The 22,034-nt window shown below is 47.6% G+C and overlaps 1 protein-coding gene across 1 annotated transcript in view; it reads right to left on the bottom strand.

Annotated features, from left to right (window-relative positions):
• LOC140418002 (uncharacterized) overlaps positions 1 to 22,034 on the bottom strand; it is a 206,408-nt gene that overhangs the window by 56,397 nt on the left and 127,977 nt on the right. The window contains exons 6-8 of the mRNA XM_072501432.1: positions 18,213 to 18,995; positions 6,020 to 6,099; positions 3,558 to 4,248 (exon numbers count right to left, since the gene is read on the bottom strand). Of these exons, the coding sequence (XP_072357533.1) occupies positions 3,558 to 4,248; positions 6,020 to 6,099; positions 18,213 to 18,995 (1,554 nt within the window). The remainder of the gene's footprint in view (positions 1 to 3,557; positions 4,249 to 6,019; positions 6,100 to 18,212; positions 18,996 to 22,034) is intronic.

Below are 22,034 nucleotides of genomic sequence, written 5' to 3'. Positions count from 1 at the left end.
ATGAGGCTATGACAGGTGAGGACCTTGAGAGGATTGATATCACCAAGGAGGTAGTGATGGGCAAGCTAATGGGGCTAAAGGTAGACAAGTCTCCTGGCCCTGATGGAATGCATCCCAGAGTGCTAAAATAGATGGCTAGGGAAATTGCAAATGCACTAGTGATAATTTACCAAAATTCACTAGACCCTGGGGTGGTCCCGGCGGATTGGAAATTAGCAAACGTGACACCACTGTTTAAAAAAGGAGGTAAGCAGAAAGCCGGTAATTATAGGCCAGTGAGCTTAACTTCGGTAGTAGGGAAGATGCTGGAATCTATCATCAAGGAAGAAATAGCGAGGCATCTGGATGGAAATTGTCCCATTGGACAGACGCAGCATGGGTTCATAAAGGGCAGGTCGTGCCTAACTAATTTAGTGGAATTGTTTGAGGACATTAACAGTGCGGTAGATAAAGGGGAGCCAATGGATGTGGTATATCTGGATTTCCAGAAAGCCTTTGACAAGGTGCCACACAAAAGGTTGTTGCATAAGATAAAGATGCATGGCATTAAGGGGAAAGTAGTAGCATGGATAGAGGATTGGTTAATTAATAGAAAGCAAAGAGTGGGGATTAATGGGTGTTTCTCTGGTTGGCAATCAGTAGCTAGTGGTGTCCCTCAGGGATCAGTGTTGGGCCCACAACTGTTCACAATTTACATAGATGATTTGGAGTTGGGGACCAAGGGCAATGTGTCCAAGTTTGCAGACGACACGAAGATAAGTGGTAAAGCAAAAAGTGCAGAGGATACTGGAAGTTTGCAGAGGGATTTGGATAGGCTAAGTGAATGGGCTAGGGTCTGGCAGATGGAATACAATGTTGACAAATGTGAGGTTATCCATTTTGGTAGGAATAACAGCAAAAGGGATTATTATTTAAATGATAAAATATTAAAACATGCTGCTGTGCAGAGACCTGGGTGTGCTAGTGCATGAGTCGCAAAAAGTTGGTTTTCAGGTGCAACAGGTGATTAAGAAGGCAAATGGAATTTTGTCCTTCATTGCTAGAGGGATGGAGTTTAAGACTAGGGAGGTTCTGCTGCAATTGTATAAGGTGTTAGTGAGGCCACACCTGGAGTATTGTGTTCAGTTTTGGTCTCCTTACTTGAGAAAGGACGTACTGGCACTGGAGGGTGTGCAGAGCAGATTCACTAGGTTAATCCCAGAGCTGAAGGGGTTGGATTACGAGGTTGAGTAGACTGGGACTGTACTCGTTGGAATTTAGAAGGATGAGGGGGGATCTTATAGAAACATATAAGATTATGAAGGGAATAGATAGGATAGATGCGGGCAGGTTGTTTCCACTGGCGGGTGAAAGCAGAACTAGGGGGCATAGCCTCAAAATAAGGGGAAGTAGATTTAGGACTGAGTTTAGGAGGAACTTCTTCACCCAAAGGGTTGTGAATCTATGGAATTCCTTGCCCAGTGAAGCAGTAGAGGCTCCTTCATTAAATGTTTTTAAGATAAAGATAGATAGTTTTTTGAAGAATAAAGGGATTAAGGGTTATGGTGTTTGGGCCGGAAAGTGGAGCTGAGTCCACAAAAGGTCAGCCATGATCTCATTGAATGGTGGAGCAGGCTCAAAGGGGCCAGATGGCCTACTCCTGCTCCTAGTTCTTATGTTCTTATGAGAGAGTTGGTTTCTCTCTCCAGCTTCTCTGAGCAGAGTTGGGAGCTGTTCACTGCTCTGTTACCTGATTCCAACTGCCTGCAACGACTGCTAGCTTTCATCTATAAACTAAAGAACAAAAGAATGCTGTTTGTTACTTTACAGGGCCTCTCTAGTTGTTAATCAATTATCTTTCCTTTATGCGGAGCTATCTAAACACAATTGTATCTCAGGATGAAGCTAACCCCCACGCAGACAGCCTTTAACATCTAACTACAGCTCCCTTCGAGGCACAAAACTGTAACTTTTTTCTAATGTTTATCCATACAAAAATAAATCCCTTAAAACTACCTTTGGTTACCTAATACTCTCAGTCTCAAAGAGCATCAGCCCACTGGAAGCAAAGTTGTGAGACCGGCCAGTCCAGCAGAGAGAAACCCTCCGACCTTCCCACTTCACCAAATGTCAGAATGAACATGGTTCAGTCCTGGGTGTGATTAACAGCAGCAATAACAGTAGAGTCCAACTCCTGTCATCACTTGTGAATTCGCTGGTGTGAAGAACTTTCTCCTAATCTCAGTCCTCAGTGGTTCACCCCGTATCCTCAAAATCCGCTGGTGTTTCAATAGATTGGATGACCGAGTGAATCCCTTCCCACAAACCCTTCCCACAGGGCTACTTCCTGGTGTGAGTGCACTGATGTTCCATCAGTACCAAAGAGCTTTCAAACCCATTCCCACAGTCAGAGCATTTAAAGGGTCTCTCATTGGTTTGGGTGACATTGTGTCTCAACGGGTTGGGTAAATGAGCGAATCCCTTCCCACACTCAGAGCAGGTTAATGGCCTCTCCCTGGTGTGAACTCGCTGGTGTCTCATCAATTGGATTGCAGTAGTGAATCCCTTCCCACACTCAGCAGGTAAATGGTCTCGCCCCAGTGTGAACTCGCTGGTGGATCAGCAGGTCGGGTGACTTAGTGAATGCTCTGTCTTACTTGCTCAATCCAGTTGCTCTTTTCCTTTTTATAAGTTTGTGGAAACTTTTGCTGTTGTTTTTTGATGCACGCTTTCTCTCGGACTCCAATTTCCAAGACATTTAATGATTTTGGAGAGGAAAGGGAGGTTGAAGATGGGGAGGCAGTTTGCACAGAGGGTGGGATCAAGGGCTGGTTCTTCATGGAGAGGGTGATGTTAGCAGTTTGCAGAGTGAGATAGGAAGTGAGGGAACAGTGAAAACAATAAGCTCACATGGGGAACATGTCTGCTCAGTAACTTAGTGAGGATACGGTCAAGGGAGCAGGAGGTGGGTCTCGTGGACAAGGTGAGCTCAGAGGGCAAGAGGAGAGATAGGAGAAAAACTAAAGAAAGGTGGGAGGTCAAGGCTCAGGGAAGGATGAAGTTTCGAGACAGTTTGAGCCGGTGGGTTAGTGGGAGGGAGGCAGCTGATCGATTGTCTCAGTCTCAGTGACAAAGAAGCACCACGAGCTCCTCACACCTGGGGGTGAAGATGGAGGAGACAGGAGAGAGACAGCACTTCAAACTTATGTTGGAGACATTAAAAAGACATGTCACACTACGTTTAACATAAAGCTGATTTATTTATCCTTTATCCAGAATATTAACCCCTAATTGAGCAGGAGTATATTAGCATCAGCAGAAACAGACCCAATGAACACAATTGCATCCTGGATGTTATCCACTGCAGAATCCAATCACAGTAATTACATGTGAACTTGCTGATGTATTAACAGGCTGGACAAACAATCAATCCCTTCCCACACACTGAGGAGGTGAACAGCCTCGCTCCAGCATCAGCACACTGGTGTGTAGTGAGTTGAGGTGATCGCCTGAACCCAGTCCCGTATGAGAGCACCTGAACGGTCGCTTGTCAGTGTGAACACGTGGATGGGATATCAGTTCTCCCAAACCTCTACAGCACTCCCTGGAGGTGAGCGTTCAAACAGGTTATCAGTGTGACTGCGCTGGTGTTTCCGCAGTTTGGATAAATGAGTGAATCCTTCCCCACACTCGGAGCAGGTGAATGGCTTCTCCGCAGTGTGACTGCGTTGGTGTTTCCGCAGGTTGGATAAACGAGTGAATCTTTTTGCACACTCGGAGCAGGTGAACGGCTTCTCCCCAGTGTGAACCCGCTGGTGTGTCAGCAGGTTGGATGAATGAGTGAATCCCATCCCACAGTCAGAGCAGAGGAACGGCCTCTCCCCGCGGTGAACTCTCTGGTGGTTCAGCAGGTTGTATGAATGAGTGAATCGCTTTCCACACTCAGAGCAGATAAATGGCCTCTCCCCGGTGTGAATTCGCTGATGTGTCACCAGAGTGGATGACTGAGTGAATCCCTGCCCACACACGGGACAGTTGAACTGCCTCTCCCCAGTGTGATTGCGCTGATGAGCTTGCAGTTCAGATGGGTATCTGAATACCTTCCCACAATCCCCACATTTATATGGCCTCTCTCCAGTGTGAATGTGCTTGTGTTTCAACAGGCCAGAAAATCGCCTGTAGCGTTGTCCACACTCCGAGCACGTGTACGGTTTCTCCCCATTGTTAACGGTGCTTTTTCCTTCCATGTTCAAAATCTGATGATACTGACTTTACGATGAATTGGGCGACTCGGTCAGATCCTGATGGGAGGTTCAAGTTTCCCGACTGCAAATCCTCCCCTTCGAACACCCTGTCAAATTGATTTAAAACAGAAAAAAAGGGAGTGAGAGAGAACCCACAAAAACAGAAAGGCAGGTTGTGAAATTGAGCTGAATGAATCTGGTCATTTGTGGGGCCGGCACTAGGAAAAGTGACCACGAAAACTGGTGGATTGTTATAAAAACACAACTGGTTCACTAATGTCCTCAGGGAAGGGAAGCTGCCACCTGGTCTGGGCCGTGAGAAGACTCTGGGGAGGATAGAGGGAGGTGGAAGACATTTTTAAAATATAAATTTAGAGTACCCAATTCATTTTTTCCAATTAAGAGGCAATTTAGCATGGCCAATCCACCTACCCTGCACATTTTTGGGTGGTAGGGGCGAAACCCACGCAAACACGGGGAGAACGTGCAAACTCCACATGGACGGTGACCCAGAGCCGGAATTGAATCTGGAACCTCAGTGCCGTGAGGCAGCAATGCTAACCACTGCGCTGCCCCAGGGAGGGGGAAGACTTGAGGGAGTGGATTTTATATATCTTAAACTCAACCAGAGCTTTTATGTTACATCCAAAACCCTTCACCTAGAGGTTATGTGAATGCTATCATCTACAAGTGTCCCTCCAAGTCAGAAAACTTCCCGAATTGTCTGACTCAGTACAGGATAAGCAGAAATGCCGTCCATTTAAACATTGGGAAGAGGAAAGCAATCATCTTCAGTTTCTGTTACAAACCCCACTCCCTAGTTATTCTCTCGATTGCAACTCTGAGGCTGAACCAGTCTGTTCATAATCTGGTTGTCAAATTTCATCCCAAATTGAGTTTCTGACTACACAGCACGAACATTGTCTATTTCCACCTCAGTAACATTGTCCCGATTTGCTGCTGCCTCATCCCATCAGCTGCTGAAATTCATTCATTCCTTTGTCACCTCAAACCTTAACTACTCTAATGTTCCCCTTGCCAGCCTCTCAGATTCAACTCCACATAAGGTCACACCAAACTCTGCTGCTTGTGTGCGTATTCACACTAATACCTGTTTATCCAGCACCTGGAGTGACCAACTCCAATGGAGAAACATAGAAAATAGAAGCAGGGGGAGGCCATTCGGCCCTTCGAACCTGCTCCACCCTTCATTACGATCATGGCTGATCATCAAGTTCAATACCCTGATCCCACCCCCCCCCCCCCCCCCCCCCCACACCACCCATATCCCTTCAGCCCCAAGAGCTCTATCTCATTCTTTTTTCAACATTTCACAACGTTTTGGCCTCAACTATTTTCTGTTGTAGCGAATTCCACAGATTCACCACTGCCTGGGTGAAGACATTTCTCATCTCAGTCCTAAAAGGTTTACCCCTTATCCTCAAATTATGAACCCTACTTCGGTCTCCCCCACCATCCGGAACATTCTGAATCTATCCTGTCTAATCCTGTTAGAATTTTCTAAGTTTCTATGAGATCCCCTCTCACTCTTCTAAACTCCAATTAATATAATCCTAACTGACTTATTCTCTACTCATATGAAAATCCCGCCATCCCAGGAATCGGCCTGGTAAACCTCCGCTGCTCTCCCTCCATAGCAAGAACATCCTTCCTCAGATAAGGATACCAAAACTGCACACAATACTCCAGGTGTGGGCTCACCAGTGCCCTATACAACTGCAGTAAAACATCTCTATTCCTACACTCGAATCCTCTCGCTATGAAGACCAACATACCATTTGCCTTCTTTACTGCTTGAATGCCTGCCACTGCCTTGCGAGGTGGGGTAGATGGTGGGAGGTCTTAATGACGAAACCTTTGACAGGGGGAAATGGGAAAAATCTCTTGCGACTGGACTGTGGAAGGATTGTGGAAACTGGAGCCATGAGCGTTTTAGGGGTGCCAAGTGGATACCATTTACATGGTGGAGGAGGCCAAAGAGTTGTCCAAAAACAAAAATATACTCTTGTAACATTCCAGATATAAATATTTGACTTACACTCTGCCTATTCTACCTGCCACCTGCCAACAGTGTGCACACAGCTCCATCGGACCTCATGCCGTTCCCAGACACTCCATGCTGGTCCCCAACATATAAACACTAAACCTCTGTCCAGCTCCACTCCCCTGAACCCTACCTCCCTAACCCTAACTACCTTTGCACAGTCAGAAGTCCCTCTCATCAAACTTCCTCCCCACTCACTCAGAAGCCCTTCAAACCCCCTCCCCTTCTCACTCAGAAGTTCCTCTCTTCAGAAGTGCTCCCCCACTCACTCCAACTGCCCCTGCGCGCTCACAATCTACTTTCCCCAATCTTTGTACCCCATTCCCTGTGGCTATTATTTAGATCCAAAACATTAACTGTTTCTCTCCACAGATGATGCCAGCCCTGCTGAGTTTATCCAGCATTTTGTGTTTTTATTTCACATTAGGGCAGCACAGTAGCACAAGTGGATAGCACTGTGGCTTCACAGCGCCAGGGTCCCAGGTTCGATTCCCTGCTGGGTCACTGTGCGGAGTCTGCACGTTCTCCCCGTGTCTGCATGGGTTTCCTCCGGTTTCCTCTGACAGTCCAAAGACATTCAGGTTAGGTGGATTGGCAATGATAAGTTGCCCTTAGTGACTAAAAAAGGTTAGGAGGGGTCATCGGGGTACAGGGACAGGGTGGAAGTGAGGGCTTAAGTGGGTCAGTGCAGACTCGATGGGCCGAATGGCCTCCTTCTGCACTGTATGTTCTATGTCCTATTACCAACATCTGCAGTATTTTGCTTTAATTTGAACCTTCTGGGCAACCAATCCGGGAAGCCAAAGGCCAACCAATAAAGGCCAATCTGGGCAGTGGAATGTTCTCCAGCTGGCTCTTTCCAGCTGTTTCGTTCTGAGGGTTGTCATCATCCAAGTTCGCTGGCCCCTGAAGCCCCGCCCACTCTTCCCGCAAATCCGCGCGTGCGCATTGCTGCCCACCGAAACAAGATGGCGTGCGCTAACTCGGGCCTGTTCCCGGGAACAAAGCCCTGGAGTAGAAAGTACGGGATCTGCAGGCTTCTTCCGGGTCTTGCAGCCTGAGCGAGTATTTTATAAAGCCTCTGCTCCCTCCCCACCCGGACTCGGTCTCCATTCCTCCCTCCGCCACACCGACTCTCACCTACCGAAAAATCTATCTACTTCATCCGCAGGGTTCCGAGCAAAGTGACACTGCGCATGCTGTCGATAAAGCCTCGCACTGCGCCTGCGCACAGGGCTCCAGTGGGCTGAATAGGGCACATTCACATACGCCGGGGATGCTGGGTAATAACAACACCATTGAAACCCCGAATCGGGAGTAGAAAATGTTCCCTAATTGAAATAATTCTGCTATCTTCTATTTACCAATGTAATTTAAATGGCTGCTCTCCTAAGAGAGTACATTGAGCTTTTAAAGGTTTCCCTCGGCTCCCCTCCACCGCAAAGTAATGAGTCTCGCTGCATTCAATATCAGAATAATTGGTTCCTCTCCTTATTCCTTGATACTGAATATTTTTTCAAAGCACCTCCCAAAGTCACCACCTCCACTACCTAGAAGGACAAGATGTGGAGATGCCGGTGTTGGACTGGGGTGAGCACAGTAAGAAGTCTCACAACACCAGGTTAAACACGTTTGTTTCAAATCACTAGCTTTTGGAGCACTGCTCCTTCCTCAGGTAGAAGGACAAGGGCGGGAAACACATTGGACTTGCAATTTAACTCCAAGCCACACACCAAGTTCCTTCCCTGTCGCTGGGTCAAAATCCTGGCACTCCATCCTAACAGTCTGTGCTTGTACCTTCACCACATACACTGCAGTGGTTCAAGAAGGTAGCTTGACAACATCTTCTCAAGGGCAATTAGGGATTGACAATTTTAAAAACTGGCCTGGCCAGAGATTCCCACACCCTGTGACAAAATAAAAATAAAAATAATTCACTGCCTTATAGAATGAGGCAGCATAGATGGAAGTTACTTGGCTATCATGTCTGTGCCAGGTCTATGGAAGATCTATCCAATTAATTCCACAACCTAGCTGTCACTGTCAAAACAATATATCTCGCTGTAGCAATGAAAATTATGGAAACGTTTTTTCAATTGGATACTTCTCAGACACACTCACCCCTGTGTATTAAGCAGAAATCAAGGGTTCACTGCTTAGTTGTTTTTTTAAATTTAAGAGTACCCGATTATTTTTGTCCAATTAAGGGGTAATTTAGCATGGCCAATCCACCTAACCTTCACATCTTTGGGTTGTGGGGATGAAACCCACGCAGACACGGGGAGAATGTCCAAACTCCACACAGGCAGTGACCCGGGGTCAGAATTGGTCCCGGGTCTTCAGCGCCGTAAGGCAGCAGTGCTAACCACTGTACCACCATGCCGCCTGTCTAGTTACTTAAGCATACAAAGTACTTGGTCGAGCTTAATTCAATAATTCTTCAAACCACACATACCATAGTGATATAATGAAGGGCCAAGTAAAGGGAGTGACAGAATAGATTAATTATGGAGTTACAAAGCACATACCATTCAAGTAGGGGCAGCATAAAGACAAGTGGTAGTTGTCGGGAATTCTATAATTACGGGATAGAAAGCATCCTTTGAAAGCAGGATTGAGAGCCCCACATGGTATGTTGCCTGACCGGTACTAGGGTGAGGGACATCAATAACCAGCTTGAAGACTTCCGGGTGCGGCGATGACCAGCTAAGTCACACGTTTCGGCAGCTCCCGGTGGACCGGACGTTTGGGCTCTTAATAAGAGCCCCAACGGCAATTTTAACGGCTAAAAGTATTGTGCGGTAAACCAGAAGGGAATCCCCCCTGGATACGGATGGAAAAAGGAGAGGAAAGTGGCCGGATTGCGGTGGATCCTCGAGAGCAGCGGCAAGGAAGGCAAGCAAAAACCAAGATGGCGTCGGAAGGTGGCAGTTTAATATGGGGGCCTGAACAACACGAGTTTATGAAACGCTGCGTGGAAGAGCTTAAAAAGGAGATGAAGAAGGAGCTGTTGTTGATTCCCAAATTTCTTTCTCTGTCAGTCTGGCCTCAATAAAAGTTGAGATGGATTCGCACGTAAAAAGAAGTTATTTATTTAGCTTGCAAGCTTGATTCATTTCATAGAAATATAAGAGACATCCAGTTTCCTATATCCCAGAAAGCGAATGAACAAAGAAACAAAGGGATCTCTGCAAATCAATTCAAATGGTATCAAGTTTCACATACTCGACGCCCATAGGTCAGCCTATATCCCTCCTGACCTGTTTGATCTATTCTGATTGGCTCACTTCCAATCCCTTTCTCTGGCCCCTATCAATGCAGCATCACTCTCATAGACACACCTCTTCCTGCTTTTTCCATGCGGTCTCAAATCCCTTTCTCCCTAACTGCCAGAATCAAAGTGGCTTATTTCTACATTACATTAACTAGTATCTCTAAAGTAACTATTTTATATCACATTCGTCACTGTTGGCCCCGATATTACAGGCGATCGAAGGGCTAAAAGATGAGCAAAAGACCCAGGAGCGGGAGCTTCGGGTCGTGAAGGCAAAGGCTGCCGAGAACGAGGACGATATACAGGGCCTGGTGGTGAAGACGGAGATGCACGAGGCACACCATAAACGATGTGTGGAAAGGCTGGAGGTGCTGGAGAATAATGCGAGGAGGAAGAATTTAAGGATTCTTGGTCTTCCTGAAGGTGCAGAAGGGGCGGACGTCAGGGCATATGTGAGCACGATGCTGCACTCGTTAATGGGAGCGGAGGCCCCGACGGGTCCGTTGGAGGTGGAGGGAGCATACCGAGTGATGGTGCGAGGACCGAGAGCAGGAGAAATTCCCAGAGCCATAGTGGTGAGATTCCTCCGTTTCAAGGACAGAGAGATGGTCCTCAGATGGGCAAAGAAAACTCGGAGCAGTAGGTGGGAGAACACGTTGATCCGCGTATATCAAGACTGGAGTGCGGAGGTGGCGAGAAGGAGGGCGAGGTTTAATCGGGCCAAGGCGGTGCTTCATAAAAAGATTAAATTTGGAATGCTGCAGCCGGCAAGACTGTGGGTCACATATCAAGGGAAGCACCACTACTTTTAAACGGCGGGTGAGGCGTGGACATTTATTGTTGAAGAGAAATTGGAATAAACGGGTTATTAAAAAAGAACGTTTGAGACAAAGTGGTGGGGCGAATATGGGGGGCGTAGAGGGGGGAAAAAGGGGGGAGAGATGATTTTTATGTTGTTAATCCTGCGACCCGGTAACTTTTCTCTCTTCCACAGGTTGTGGGGGAGGGAGGAAGGGAGGTGGAGGAGCTGGGGCGTAGGCCATTGGGGGCGGGGCCAAAAGGGAAGCGCGGGCTTTGTTCCCGCGCTATGATAATTATGGCGGGAATAGGGAAGCAGGAAGGAGGGGGCATCGCACGGTGCGAGCCGAGGTCGGCCAGAGTTTGCTGACTTCTGGGAGCAACATGGGGGGTGTAACTACGCTAGTGGGGGATGTAGCGTGGGGGGGGATTTACTGGGTTGCTGCTGCTGGGGAGAAGGGGGAGCTGATATGGGGTGGGGTGGGCGGGGCGGGAGGGCACCGCCTGGGGGGGGACACAGCTGCGTGGGAACCGGGTGAGGAGCTGGATAAAAGGGGATGGCTAATCGACAAGGGGGTGGGGGGGGGGGTAAAGAGCCCCCCAACCCGGCTGATCACGTGGAATGTGAGAGGGCTGAACGGGCCGATAAAGAGGGCACGGGTACTCGCACACCTTAAGAAAATTAAGGCAGATGTGGTTATGTTACAGGAGACGCATTTGAAACTGATAGGCCAGGTTAGACTATGCAAAGGATGGGTGGGGCAGGTGTTTCATTCGGTGCTAGATGCGAAAAACAGGGGGGTGGCTATACTAGTGGGGAAGCGGGTAATGTTTGAGGCAAAGACCATAGTGGCGGATAGTGGGGGCAGATACGTGATGGTGAGTGGCAAATTACAGGGGGAGGCGGTGGTCTTGGTGAACGTATATGCCCCGAACTGGGATGATGCCAACTTTATGAGGCGTATGTTAGGACGTATCCCGGACCTAGAGGTGGGGAAGTTGGTAATGGGTGGAGATTTTAACACGGTGCTGGAACCAGGGCTGGACAGATCGAGGTCCAGGACTGGAAGGAGGCCGGCAGCAGCCAAGGTGCTTAAAGACCTTATGGAGCAGATGGGAGGAGTAGACCCATGGAGATTTAGCAGACCTAGGAGCAAGGAGTTTTCGTTTTTCTCCTATGTCCACAAAGTTTATTCGCGAATAGACTTTTTTGTTTTGGGAAGGGCGTTGATCCCGAAGGTGAGGGGGGACGGAGTATACGGCGATAGCTATTTCGGATCACGCTCCACACTGGGTGGACTTGGAGATAGGGGAGGAAAAAGAACGGCGTCCACCCTGGAGAATGGACATGGGACTAATGGCGGATGAGGGGGGGTGTCTAAGGGTGAGGGGGTGTATTGAAAAGTACTTGGAACTCAATGATAATGGGGAGGTCCAGGTGGGAGTGGTCTGGGAGGCGCTGAAGGCAGTGGTTAGAGGGGAGCTGATATCTATTAGGGCACATGAAGGAAAGCAGGAGAGTAGGGAACGGGAGCGGTTGCTGCAAGAACTTCTGAGGGTGGACAGGCAATATGCGGAGGCGCCGGAGGAGGGACTGTACAGGGAAAGGCAAAGGCTACACGTAGAATTTGATTTGCTGACAACGGGTACTACAGAGGCACAGTGGAGGAAGGCACAGGGTGTACAGTACGAATATGGGGAGAAGGCGAGCAGGTTGCTGGCCCACCAATTGAGGAAAAGGGGAGCAGCGAGGTAAATAGGGGGAGTGAGGGAGAGATGGAGCGGGGAGCGGAGAGAGTGAATGGAGTGTTCAAGGCATTCTATGAAAGATTATATGAAGCTCAGCCCCCGGATGGGAAGGAGAGAATGATGTGTTTTCTGGACTAGCTGGAATTTCCTAAGGTGGAGGAGCAGGAGAGGGTGGGACTGGGAGCACAGATCGAAATGGAGGAAGCAGTGAAAGGAATTAGGAGCAGGCAGGCGGGGAAGGCCCCGGGACCGGATGGATTCCCAGTTGAATTTTACAGGAAATATGTGGACTTGCTCGCCCCGCTACTGATGAGAACTTTTAATGAGGCGAGGGAAAGGGGACAGCTGCCCCCGACTATGTCAGAGGCAACGATATCGCTTCTCCTAAAGAAGGAAAAAGACCCGCTGCAATGCGGGTCCTATAGGCCTATTTCCCTCCTGAACGTAGACGCTAAGATTCTGGCCAAGGTAATGGCAATGAGGATAGAGGATTGTGTCCTGGGGGTGGTCCATGAGGACCAAACTGGGTTTTTGAAGGGGAGACAGCTGAATACGAATATACGGAGGCTGCTAGGGGTAATGATGATGCCCCCACCAGAGGGGGAAGCGGAGATAGTGGTGGCGATGGATGCCGAGAAAGCATTTGATAGAGTGGAGTGGGATTATTTGTGGGAGGTGTTGAGGAGATTTGGCTTTGGAGATGAGTATATTAGATGGATACAGCTGCTGTATAGGGCCCCGATGGCGAGCGTGGTCACGAATGACGGGGGTCTGCGTATTTTCGGCTCCATAGAGGGAGGAGGCAGGGATGTCCTCTGTCCCCATTATTGTTTGCACTGGCGATAGAGCCCCTGGCAATAGCATTGAGGGGTTCCAGGAAGTGGAGGGGAGTACTCAGGGGAGGAGAAGAACACCGGGTATCTCTGTATGCGGACGATTTGTTGTTGTATGTGGCGGACCCGGCGGAGGGGATGCCAGAGATAATGTGGATACTTGGGGAGTTTGGAGAATTTTCAGGATATAAACTGAACATGGGGAAAAGTGAGTTGTTTGTGGTGCATCCAGGGGAGCAGAGCAGAGAAATAGAGGACTTACCGCTGAGAAAGGTAACAAGGGACTTTCGCTACTTGGGGATCCAGATAGCCAAGAATTGGGGTACATTGCATAGGTTAAATTTAACGCGGTTGGTGGAACAGATGGAGGAGTACTTCAAGAGATGGGACATGGTATCCCTGTCACTGGCAGGGAGGGTGCAGGCGGTTAAAATGGTGGTCCTCCCGAGATTCCTCTTTGTGTTTCAGTGCCTCCCGGTGGTGATCACGAAGGCTTTTTTCAAAAGGATTGAGAAGAGTATCATGAGTTTTGTGTGGGCCGGGAAGACCCCGAGAGTGAGGAAGGGATTTTTGCAGCGTAGTAGGGATAGGGGGGCGTCTGGCACTACCGAGCCTAAGTGAGTACTACTGGGCCGCCAATATCTCAATGGTATGTAAGTGGATGGGAGAAGAGGAGGGAGCGGCGTGGAAGAGATTGGAGAGGGCGTCCTGCAGGGGGACCAGCCTACAAGCTATGGTGACGGCGCTGTTGCCGTTCTCACCGAAGAAATACACCACAAGCCCGGTGGTGGTGGCTACTCTGAAAATTTGGGGGCAGTGGAGACGGCATAGGAGAAAGACAGGAGCCTCGGTGTGGTCCCCGATAAGAAATAACCATAGATTTGCTCTGGGGAGAATGGATGGGGGATTTGGAACATGGCAAAGAGCAGGAGTAACACAATTGAGAGATCTGTTTGTAGATGGGACGTTTGCAAGTCTGGGAGCGCTGACCGAAAAATATGGGTTGCCCCAGGGGAATGCATTCCGGTATATGCAACTGAGGGCTTTTGCGAGGCAACAGGTGAGGGAATTCCCGCAGCTCCCGACGCAGGAGGTGCAGGACAGAGTGATCTCAAAGACATGGGTGGGGGACGGTAAGGTATCAGACATATATAGGGAAATGAGGGACGAGGGGGAGATTATGGTAGATGAGCTGAAAGGGAAATGGGAAGAAGAGCTGGGGGAGGAGATTGAGGAGTGGCTGTGGGCTGATGCCCTACGTAGGGTAAACTCATCGTCCTCGTGTGCCAGGCTAAGCCTGATACAATTTAAGGTGTTACACAGGGCGCATATGACTGGAGCACGGCTCAGTAAATTTTTTTGAGTAGAGGATAGGTGTGCGAGATGCTCGAGAAGCCCAGCGAATCACACCCACATGTTCTGGTCATGCCCGGCACTACAGGGGTTTTGGGTGGGGGTGACAAAGGTGCTTTCGAAGGTGGTGGGGGTCCAGGTCGAACCAAGCTGGGGGTTGGCTATATTCGGGGTTGCAGAAGAGCCGGGAGTGCAGGAGGCGAAAGAGGCTGATGTTTTGGCCTTTGCGTCCCTAGTAGCCCGGCGCAGGATACTGTTGATGTGGAAGGAAGCCAAGCCCCCGGGTGTGGAGACCTGGATAAATGACATGGCAGGGTTTATAAAGCTGGAACGGATTAAGTTCGTCCTAAGGGGATCGGCTCAAGGGTTCACCAGGCGGTGGCAACCGTTCGTCGAATACCTCACAGAAAGATAGAGGGAATGGAAAAGAAGAAGACAGCAGCAGCAACCCAGGGGGTGGGGGGGGGGGGGGGGGGAGGAACCAGAAGGACTCTCAGGGATGTTAGTGTATAAGTATAATATGTATAGGGTGTTGTTATAGGTAATTGTATACTGGACGGCTGAATTGTATTTTTTTTTTGGAGGGTATTTATTTGGGACAAGGCAGTTGCCATTTAGTTTTGTTTTTTTATAATTTTGATGTTGTTTGTATATTATTTATTTCTTGTTTAAAAAACTGGCCATTGTTATTTATATTGTTATATTACTGTGTGAAAGATACACAATGTACTGTTATGGTTGGCCAAAAATTTTGAATAAAATATATTTTAAAAAAAATAACCAGCTTGAAAGGATATTGGAGAAGGAGGGGGTGGATCCAGTTGTTGTGGTCCACGTTGGGACAAACAACATAGGCAAGACTGGGATAGAGGACCTGTTGGGGGAATATCAGGCACTAGGAACTAAATTAAAACAAGTCCTCAAGGGTCATAATCCCTGGATCACTATCTGAGCCATGTGCAAATTGGCATAGGGATTAGAAAATTAGGGAAGTAAACACGTGGCTGAAGGAGTGGTTCGGGAAAGAGCGGTTTCATTTCATGGGGCACTGGCATCAGTATTGGGACAGGAGGTATCTGTACCATTGGGACGGTCTCCACCAGAACCGGTCTGGGACCAGTGTCCACGTGGAAAAGATAAATAGGGAGGTCACAAGGACTTTAAACTAGCTAGTGGGGCGGGTAGTGAAACGGGAAGTAAATGGTTAATGGAAAGCAAAGCAGCACATGGGAAGGTGGGTTCAACTACATCGAACGGTATGACAAAAGATAAAGGGAAGAACTCAGATGTTATTAATGGGAGGTGCCTCAAAAATACGGTATTACAACTAGCATTCAAAACAAGACAAATGTGTTGACGGCACAAACCATCGCAAATGAATATGATTTAGTGGCCATTACAGAGACACGGCTGCAAAATGCTCATGACTGGGAGTTAAATATCCAGGTGTATCAGACTATTCGGAAGGACAGACAGGAAGGTAAGGTGTAGCTCTGATATGTAAGGATGGAATCAGGGTGGCAGTGAGAGATGATATACAGAAGGTTGAATCCATTTGGATAGAAATTAGAAAATAATAATCTTTATTATTGTCACAAGTAGGCTTACATTAACACCGCAACAAAGTTACTGTGAAAATTCCCTAGTCACCGCACACTGGCGCCTGTTCGGGTACACAGAGGGAGAATTCAGAATGTCCAATTCACCCAACAGCACGTCTTTTGGAACTTGTGGGAGGAAACAGGAGCATCCGGAGGAAACTTATGCAGACCACAGAGAGAACGTGCAGACTCCGCACAGACAGTGACCCAAGCGGGAATTGAACCTGGGACGCTGGTGCTGTGAAGCAATAGTGCTAACCACTGTGCCACCATGCCGCCCATAGTAAGGAGTAAGGCGAATAGTAAGGAGAAACGTTCACTGATAGGCGTAGTCTATAGGCCACCAAATAATAACATCACAGTGGGATGGGCAATAAACAAAGAAATAACCAATGCATGTAAAAATGGGACGACAATTACCATGGGGGATTTTAATCTACATGTCGATTGGTCAAACCAGTCGGCCGGGGCAGCCTTGAGGAGGAGTTCACCGAATGTATCCGCGATAGTTTTCTCGAACAGTATGTAATGGAACCTACGAGAGAGCAAGGTATCCTAGATCTGGTCCTGTGTAATGAGACAGGATTGATTAATGATCTCATAGTTAGGGATCCTCTCGGAAGGAGCGATCATAGTATGGTTGAATTTAAAATACAGATGGAGTATGAGAAGGTAAAGTCAAAAATCAGTGTTTTATGCTTAAACAAAGGAAACTACAATGTGATGAGGGAGGAGTTGGCTAAGGTAGACTGGGAGCAAAGACTTTGTGGTGGGACAATTGAGGAACAGTGGAGGACTTTCAAAGAGATTTTTCACAGTGCTCAGAAAAAATATATACCAGTGAAATGGAAGGGCTGTAGGAAAAAGGAAAATCAGCCATGGATATTTAAGGAAATAAAAGAGGGTATCAAATTGAAAGAAAAGGCATACAAAGTGGTAAAGATTAGTGGGAAACTAGCGGACTGGGAAATCTTTAACGGTCAACAGAAATCCATGAAAAAAGCTATAAAGAAAAGTAAGATAGATTAGGAGAGTAAACCAGCTCAGAATATAAAAACAGACAGCAACGTTTCTCCAAATATATAAAACAAAAAGAGTAGCTAAGGTAAGCATTGGTCTTTTAGAGGATGAGAAGGGGGATTTAACAATGGGAAATGATGAAATGGCTGAGGCATTGAACATGTATTTTGTGTCAGTTTCCAGGCATAATCTCATTGAATAGCAGAGCTGGCTCGAGGGGCCAGATGTCCTACTCCTGCTCCTAGTTCTTATAGGTGGGCCTTATATCCAGGTAGACATGCTGATTAGATATCATTTAGACTCCAAACTTCATTCTATCTTGAAATTAAATATACAATTAAAGTAAAGCCATTTTAAAATTCTTTTTTTTTTTTAAACATAAATTTAGAGTACCCAATTTTTTTTTTCAAAGTAAGGGGCAATGTAGCATGTTCAATCCACCTACCCTGCACATCTTTGGGCTGTGGGGGTGAAACCCACGCAAACACGGGGAGAATGTGCAAACTCCACACGGACAGTGGCCCAGAGCCAGAATGGAACCTGGTACCTCGGCGCCGTGAGGCAGCAGGGCTAACCACTGCGCCACCGTGCTGCTCACCATTTTCAAATTCTAATATTCTCAACACTTTCCTGGGACATTGGAAACCAAAAGTCGAACCACTTTCAGCAGAGCAGCCTTTCCGCTTGTCGACACAGTCTTCCCAGTCAAATAACCTGAGGCTCCCTTTAATCATGAACCAATCAGGCCACTTCAGGTTTGATAGCAACAAAATTCAGAGAAGGTCACGTGACTCCCCCTTAATTCCTCCATTTTAATCAAAATTAAAAACAGTTGTACAATATAACAATCTTAGAACACATCACATTTGTCAGTCAAATACATATTATTTATACTGGGGTGTTTATTATGAGATTTAGGCACTGGAGGCAAAGGGTGGGGGTTTCAAAGAGTAACCTTCCCTTCCTAACTCTGTATGTCTATAGTGTCAGTCGTGGCTCAGTGGGTCGCTCTCTGACTTTGGTGTCAGAAGGTTGTGGGTTCAAATCCCAGTCCGGGGACCCGAGGAGAAAAATCAAAACCAATTGTCTGAGTGCCATCACCGAGGGAGTGCTGCACTGTCAGATGGTCTTATGAATGCGTTGTCAAGCAGAGAATCCATCTGCTCTCTCAAGGGGATGTTAAATAAATCACGGAGCCAACATTTTTGACTTGTCGCCAACTATCAGAATGAACAAGTTGCAGTCCTAGATGTGATTAACAGCAGCAGGAACGGCAGAATCCAACCCCTGTCATCACTTGTGAACTCGCTGGTGTGACAGCAGGTGGGATAACTGAGTGAAGCCCTTCCCACATTCAGAGCAGGTGAATGGTCTCTCCCCAGTGTGAACTCGCTGGTGCCTCAGCAAGTGGGATGAATCAAGGAATTGCTTCCCACATTCAAAGCAGCTAAAAGGCTTCTCCCCAGTGTGGATTCGCTGGTGTGTTCGCAGGTCAGATACCTGAGTGAAACTCTTCCCACACTCAGAGCAGGTGAATGGCCTTTCCCCAGTGTGAAATCGCTGGTGTGTGAGCAGGTTAGATGAATCAGTGAATCCCTTCCCACACTGAGAACAGATGAACGGTCTCTCTCCAGTGTGAAGTCGATGGTGTCTCAGCAGGCTGGATGACTGAGTGAATCCCTTCCCACACTCTGAACAGGCGAATGGCCTCTCCCCCGTGTGAACTCGCTGGTGTTTCCGGAGGGTGAATGAAACACTGAATCCTTGCCCACACTGAGAGCAGGTGAATGGCCTCTCCCCAGTGTGAACTCGCTGATGTGTCTGCAGATTGGAAGATGTACTGAATCCTTTCCCACAGGTGGAGCAGGTGAACGGCCTCTCCCCAGTATGAACACGTTGATGTGTTTCCAGGTTAGATAGGGATTTAAATCCCTTCCCACATCTGGAGCAGGCGAACGGCCTCTCATCAGTGTGACTGTGTCGATGTATTTCCAGCACAGATGGGGATCTGAATCCCTTCCCGCAATCCCCACATTTCCACTGTTTCGCCATGTTCGGGTGCCCTGATGTCTCGCCAGGTTAGACAATCAGTTGAAGTCTCAAACAAAACATGGGTACGGTCTCTCTCAACTGTGAATGGTGCGATGATTTTTCACGCTGTGTGACTGGTTAAAGCTCTTTCCACAGTCAGTGCACTGGAACACTCTCACTTGGGTTCCTGTGACTCAGTGCGTTTCCAAACACACAAATCTTTTGAGACAGGCAGAACTGACAAATATTCTTCCTTCTAGGTTCAAAGGCGATTATATTCCGTTCCCGATTGTGACACTGTCAGGAAGTGATATTTGTGTTTGGAAATTCTCGTCTAATATCCTGTAAAAGGAGTTTTCAAAATTAATTCACTGTCAGTACAGGATAGAAATTTAGAACAGACAATTCTAGTTTCTGCTGAAGATTCTTTCCTCTCTCATAAATCACCATCCCACACACACTCCCTCCATTCTCACTCTCCTGTATCTAATATTCACCCTTCCAGTTCTCTTGAAGGTGCTGATTCAGGCTGATTGACAGATCCCTGCTTCCTATCCTGGACACAGAGACCTGAAAATCTTTGCGCAGGCTAGCCAGACAGATATATGTCTATATTACTGGACTAAAATGATTAATGTAGAGAATTGTTTCAGCTGGTTGAGATACAGGGATTGTCATTGATCACGACTTTGAAGTTGTTGCCTATGAGGATAGTCAAGCAAAGACGATCAATAATTTCCCAATTAAATTGGATGGTCGATACAAGGTTGCAGAATGGGGCCCACTCGAGACTGACAGAATTCCTTGACAGAGTTGGCATCGACTCGAGGTGTGCAATGGACTTCTTCAATTACTCTATAACTGGAAATATATAACGCAGCTACAGTACTATATTACAAGACGAAATAATAAATATATTTTATTACACAACCATAAATATCTCATTTGTACAATATAACACTGGACATATCTCCGTCCAATATTGATTTACTGTCCCCTAGGTAAGGTTCTGGGTTTAGGGAGATAGGGGGTGGGGGGGGGGGGGGGGTAGGTTTAGGTCGGGTGCTCTTCATTGGGTCCGTGCACACTCGATGGGCCAAATGGCCTCCTTCTGCACTGTAGGAATTCAATGGTTCTGTTCTATTCTATCTCCTGGGGAAATCAGCCCTTTCATTGAACATTAGCAAAGAGATCATCCTTTTAGCCCAACAAATAAACGTGTCAAGCTGAGGGAGCAAAGGATGTCAAATTCTTTGAGAGAGAGAGAGACCTGGGCCAAGCTTTGCAGAGTCTGCACCCTCCCTGGATTCACTTCCTTTCCCTTCAGTTGCTGCAAGTCACCAATTAAAGGTCAGAATGAGAAAAGAAATGGAAAGGGGGAGAAAAGAAAGTGTTTTACTCACAGATGTTGGAGACAGGAGGATGTTTCAGTTTCTGTGACACATTCGCATTCACACAACGTCCACGCTGATTGGCTGGAGGACCAGAGTCCTTCTGGACCTCCAACTTTTCCCACTGGTCAAGACCTCAGCAGAAAGATCAGGGGTGGGCTAATACCTGCACATGCGCAGCTTCATCCCTCCCTTGGACATGCGCATCACTGCTTCTGGGCTGGGACACGAGTGCGCAAGCGCTGTTGTCGAATTGTTTGGATCATGCACATTGGGCCTGTTCGTCCCGGACAAATCGAAGGACAGCGGCGAGGTGGGTGGGAGACTTTGGAAACAGTTCCGCAAAAGCAATTTAATAATTGGCAACTTCCTGGTTCGCAGCTGCGGGGCTTCTCCCACCCGGTACCAGGCCCAGGTTAACAATCGCCATCTTTATTCAGCGAACGGAGGATGGCGGCTGGGAATAAACAATGGCGAAACGTCTCGCCCCTCATTCACTCTGATTGGCTGGAGGACCAGCCGCCTGATTTGTCCTCCAGGCCCACCCCTCCGTCCTATTGGTCCAGATGGGGGAAGGGAACAAACAACCAGGTTTCAGCCTAAAACATCCTCCTCTGTGCAACATCTTTTCTCCCCCTTTCCTTTTCTCTTAGTCTGGGAGGACATTGGTGACTTGCACAACTGAAGGGAAAGGAAGTGACTCCAGGGATGGTGCAGACTCTGGAAAGGTTGGCCCAGGTCTCTCTCTCTCTTAAAGACATTGACATCCTTTGCAGTGTTCCATAGTTACTAGAATAATCTGTTCTGAATTTCTATCTTGCAATGATAGAGATGGTTTTGGTAAACTCCTTTTACAGGATATTAGAGGGGGAGAATTTACAGACAAAATGTCAAGATGTGACAGAGTCACTTAATTGGTCACTGTGCAGAGTCTGCACGTTCTCCCTGTGGCTGCGCGGCTTTCCTTCGGATGCTCCGGTTTCATCCCACAAGTCCCGAAAAATGTGCTGTTAGGTGAATTGGACATTCTGAATTCTCCCTCTGTGTACCCAAACAGGTGCCGGAGTGAGGCGATTCGGGGATTTTCTCAGCAACTTCATTTCAGTGTTAATGTAAGTCTCCTTGTGACAATTATCAAGATTATTATTAGATTATGATTCTTGGGAGCTGAATATCATCGGCCTTGACGCACAAGGAAGAAAAGTTTGTCCTCTTCAAATGGCTTGAAACATGGTGTTAATGGAAAAACATGAGATAATGAAAAATGAAATGAAATGAAAATCACTTATTGTCACAAGTAGGCTTCAATGAAGTTCCTGTGAAAAGCCGCTAGTCGCCACATTCCAGCGCCTGTTCGGGGAGGCTGTTACGGGAATTGAACCGTGCTGCTGCCTTGTTCTGCATTACAAGCCAGCTGTTTAGCCCACTGTGCTAAACCAGCCCCTGTGCTAAACCAGAATATGCTCTGGGTGGGGTACTTCAATGTCCATCACCAAGAGTGGCTTGGTAATACCACCACAGACCGAGCTGGCTGGGCCCCAAGGGTCATAGCTGCTAGACTGGGACTGCAGCAGGTGGTGAGGGAACCAACAAGTGGGAAACACATACTTGACCTCATCCTCACCAATCTGCCTGCTGCAGATGCATCTGTCCATGACAGTCTCGGTAGAAGTGACCACCACACAGTCCTTGTGGA

The sequence above is a fragment of the Scyliorhinus torazame genome, chromosome 5 (genome assembly GCF_047496885.1).
Source record: "Scyliorhinus torazame isolate Kashiwa2021f chromosome 5, sScyTor2.1, whole genome shotgun sequence".
In the NCBI taxonomy this organism is placed as follows: Eukaryota; Metazoa; Chordata; class Chondrichthyes; order Carcharhiniformes; family Scyliorhinidae; genus Scyliorhinus; species Scyliorhinus torazame.
Note: the sequence above shows the minus strand (reverse complement) of the source record. Positions and strands in the feature narration are given on the sequence as shown.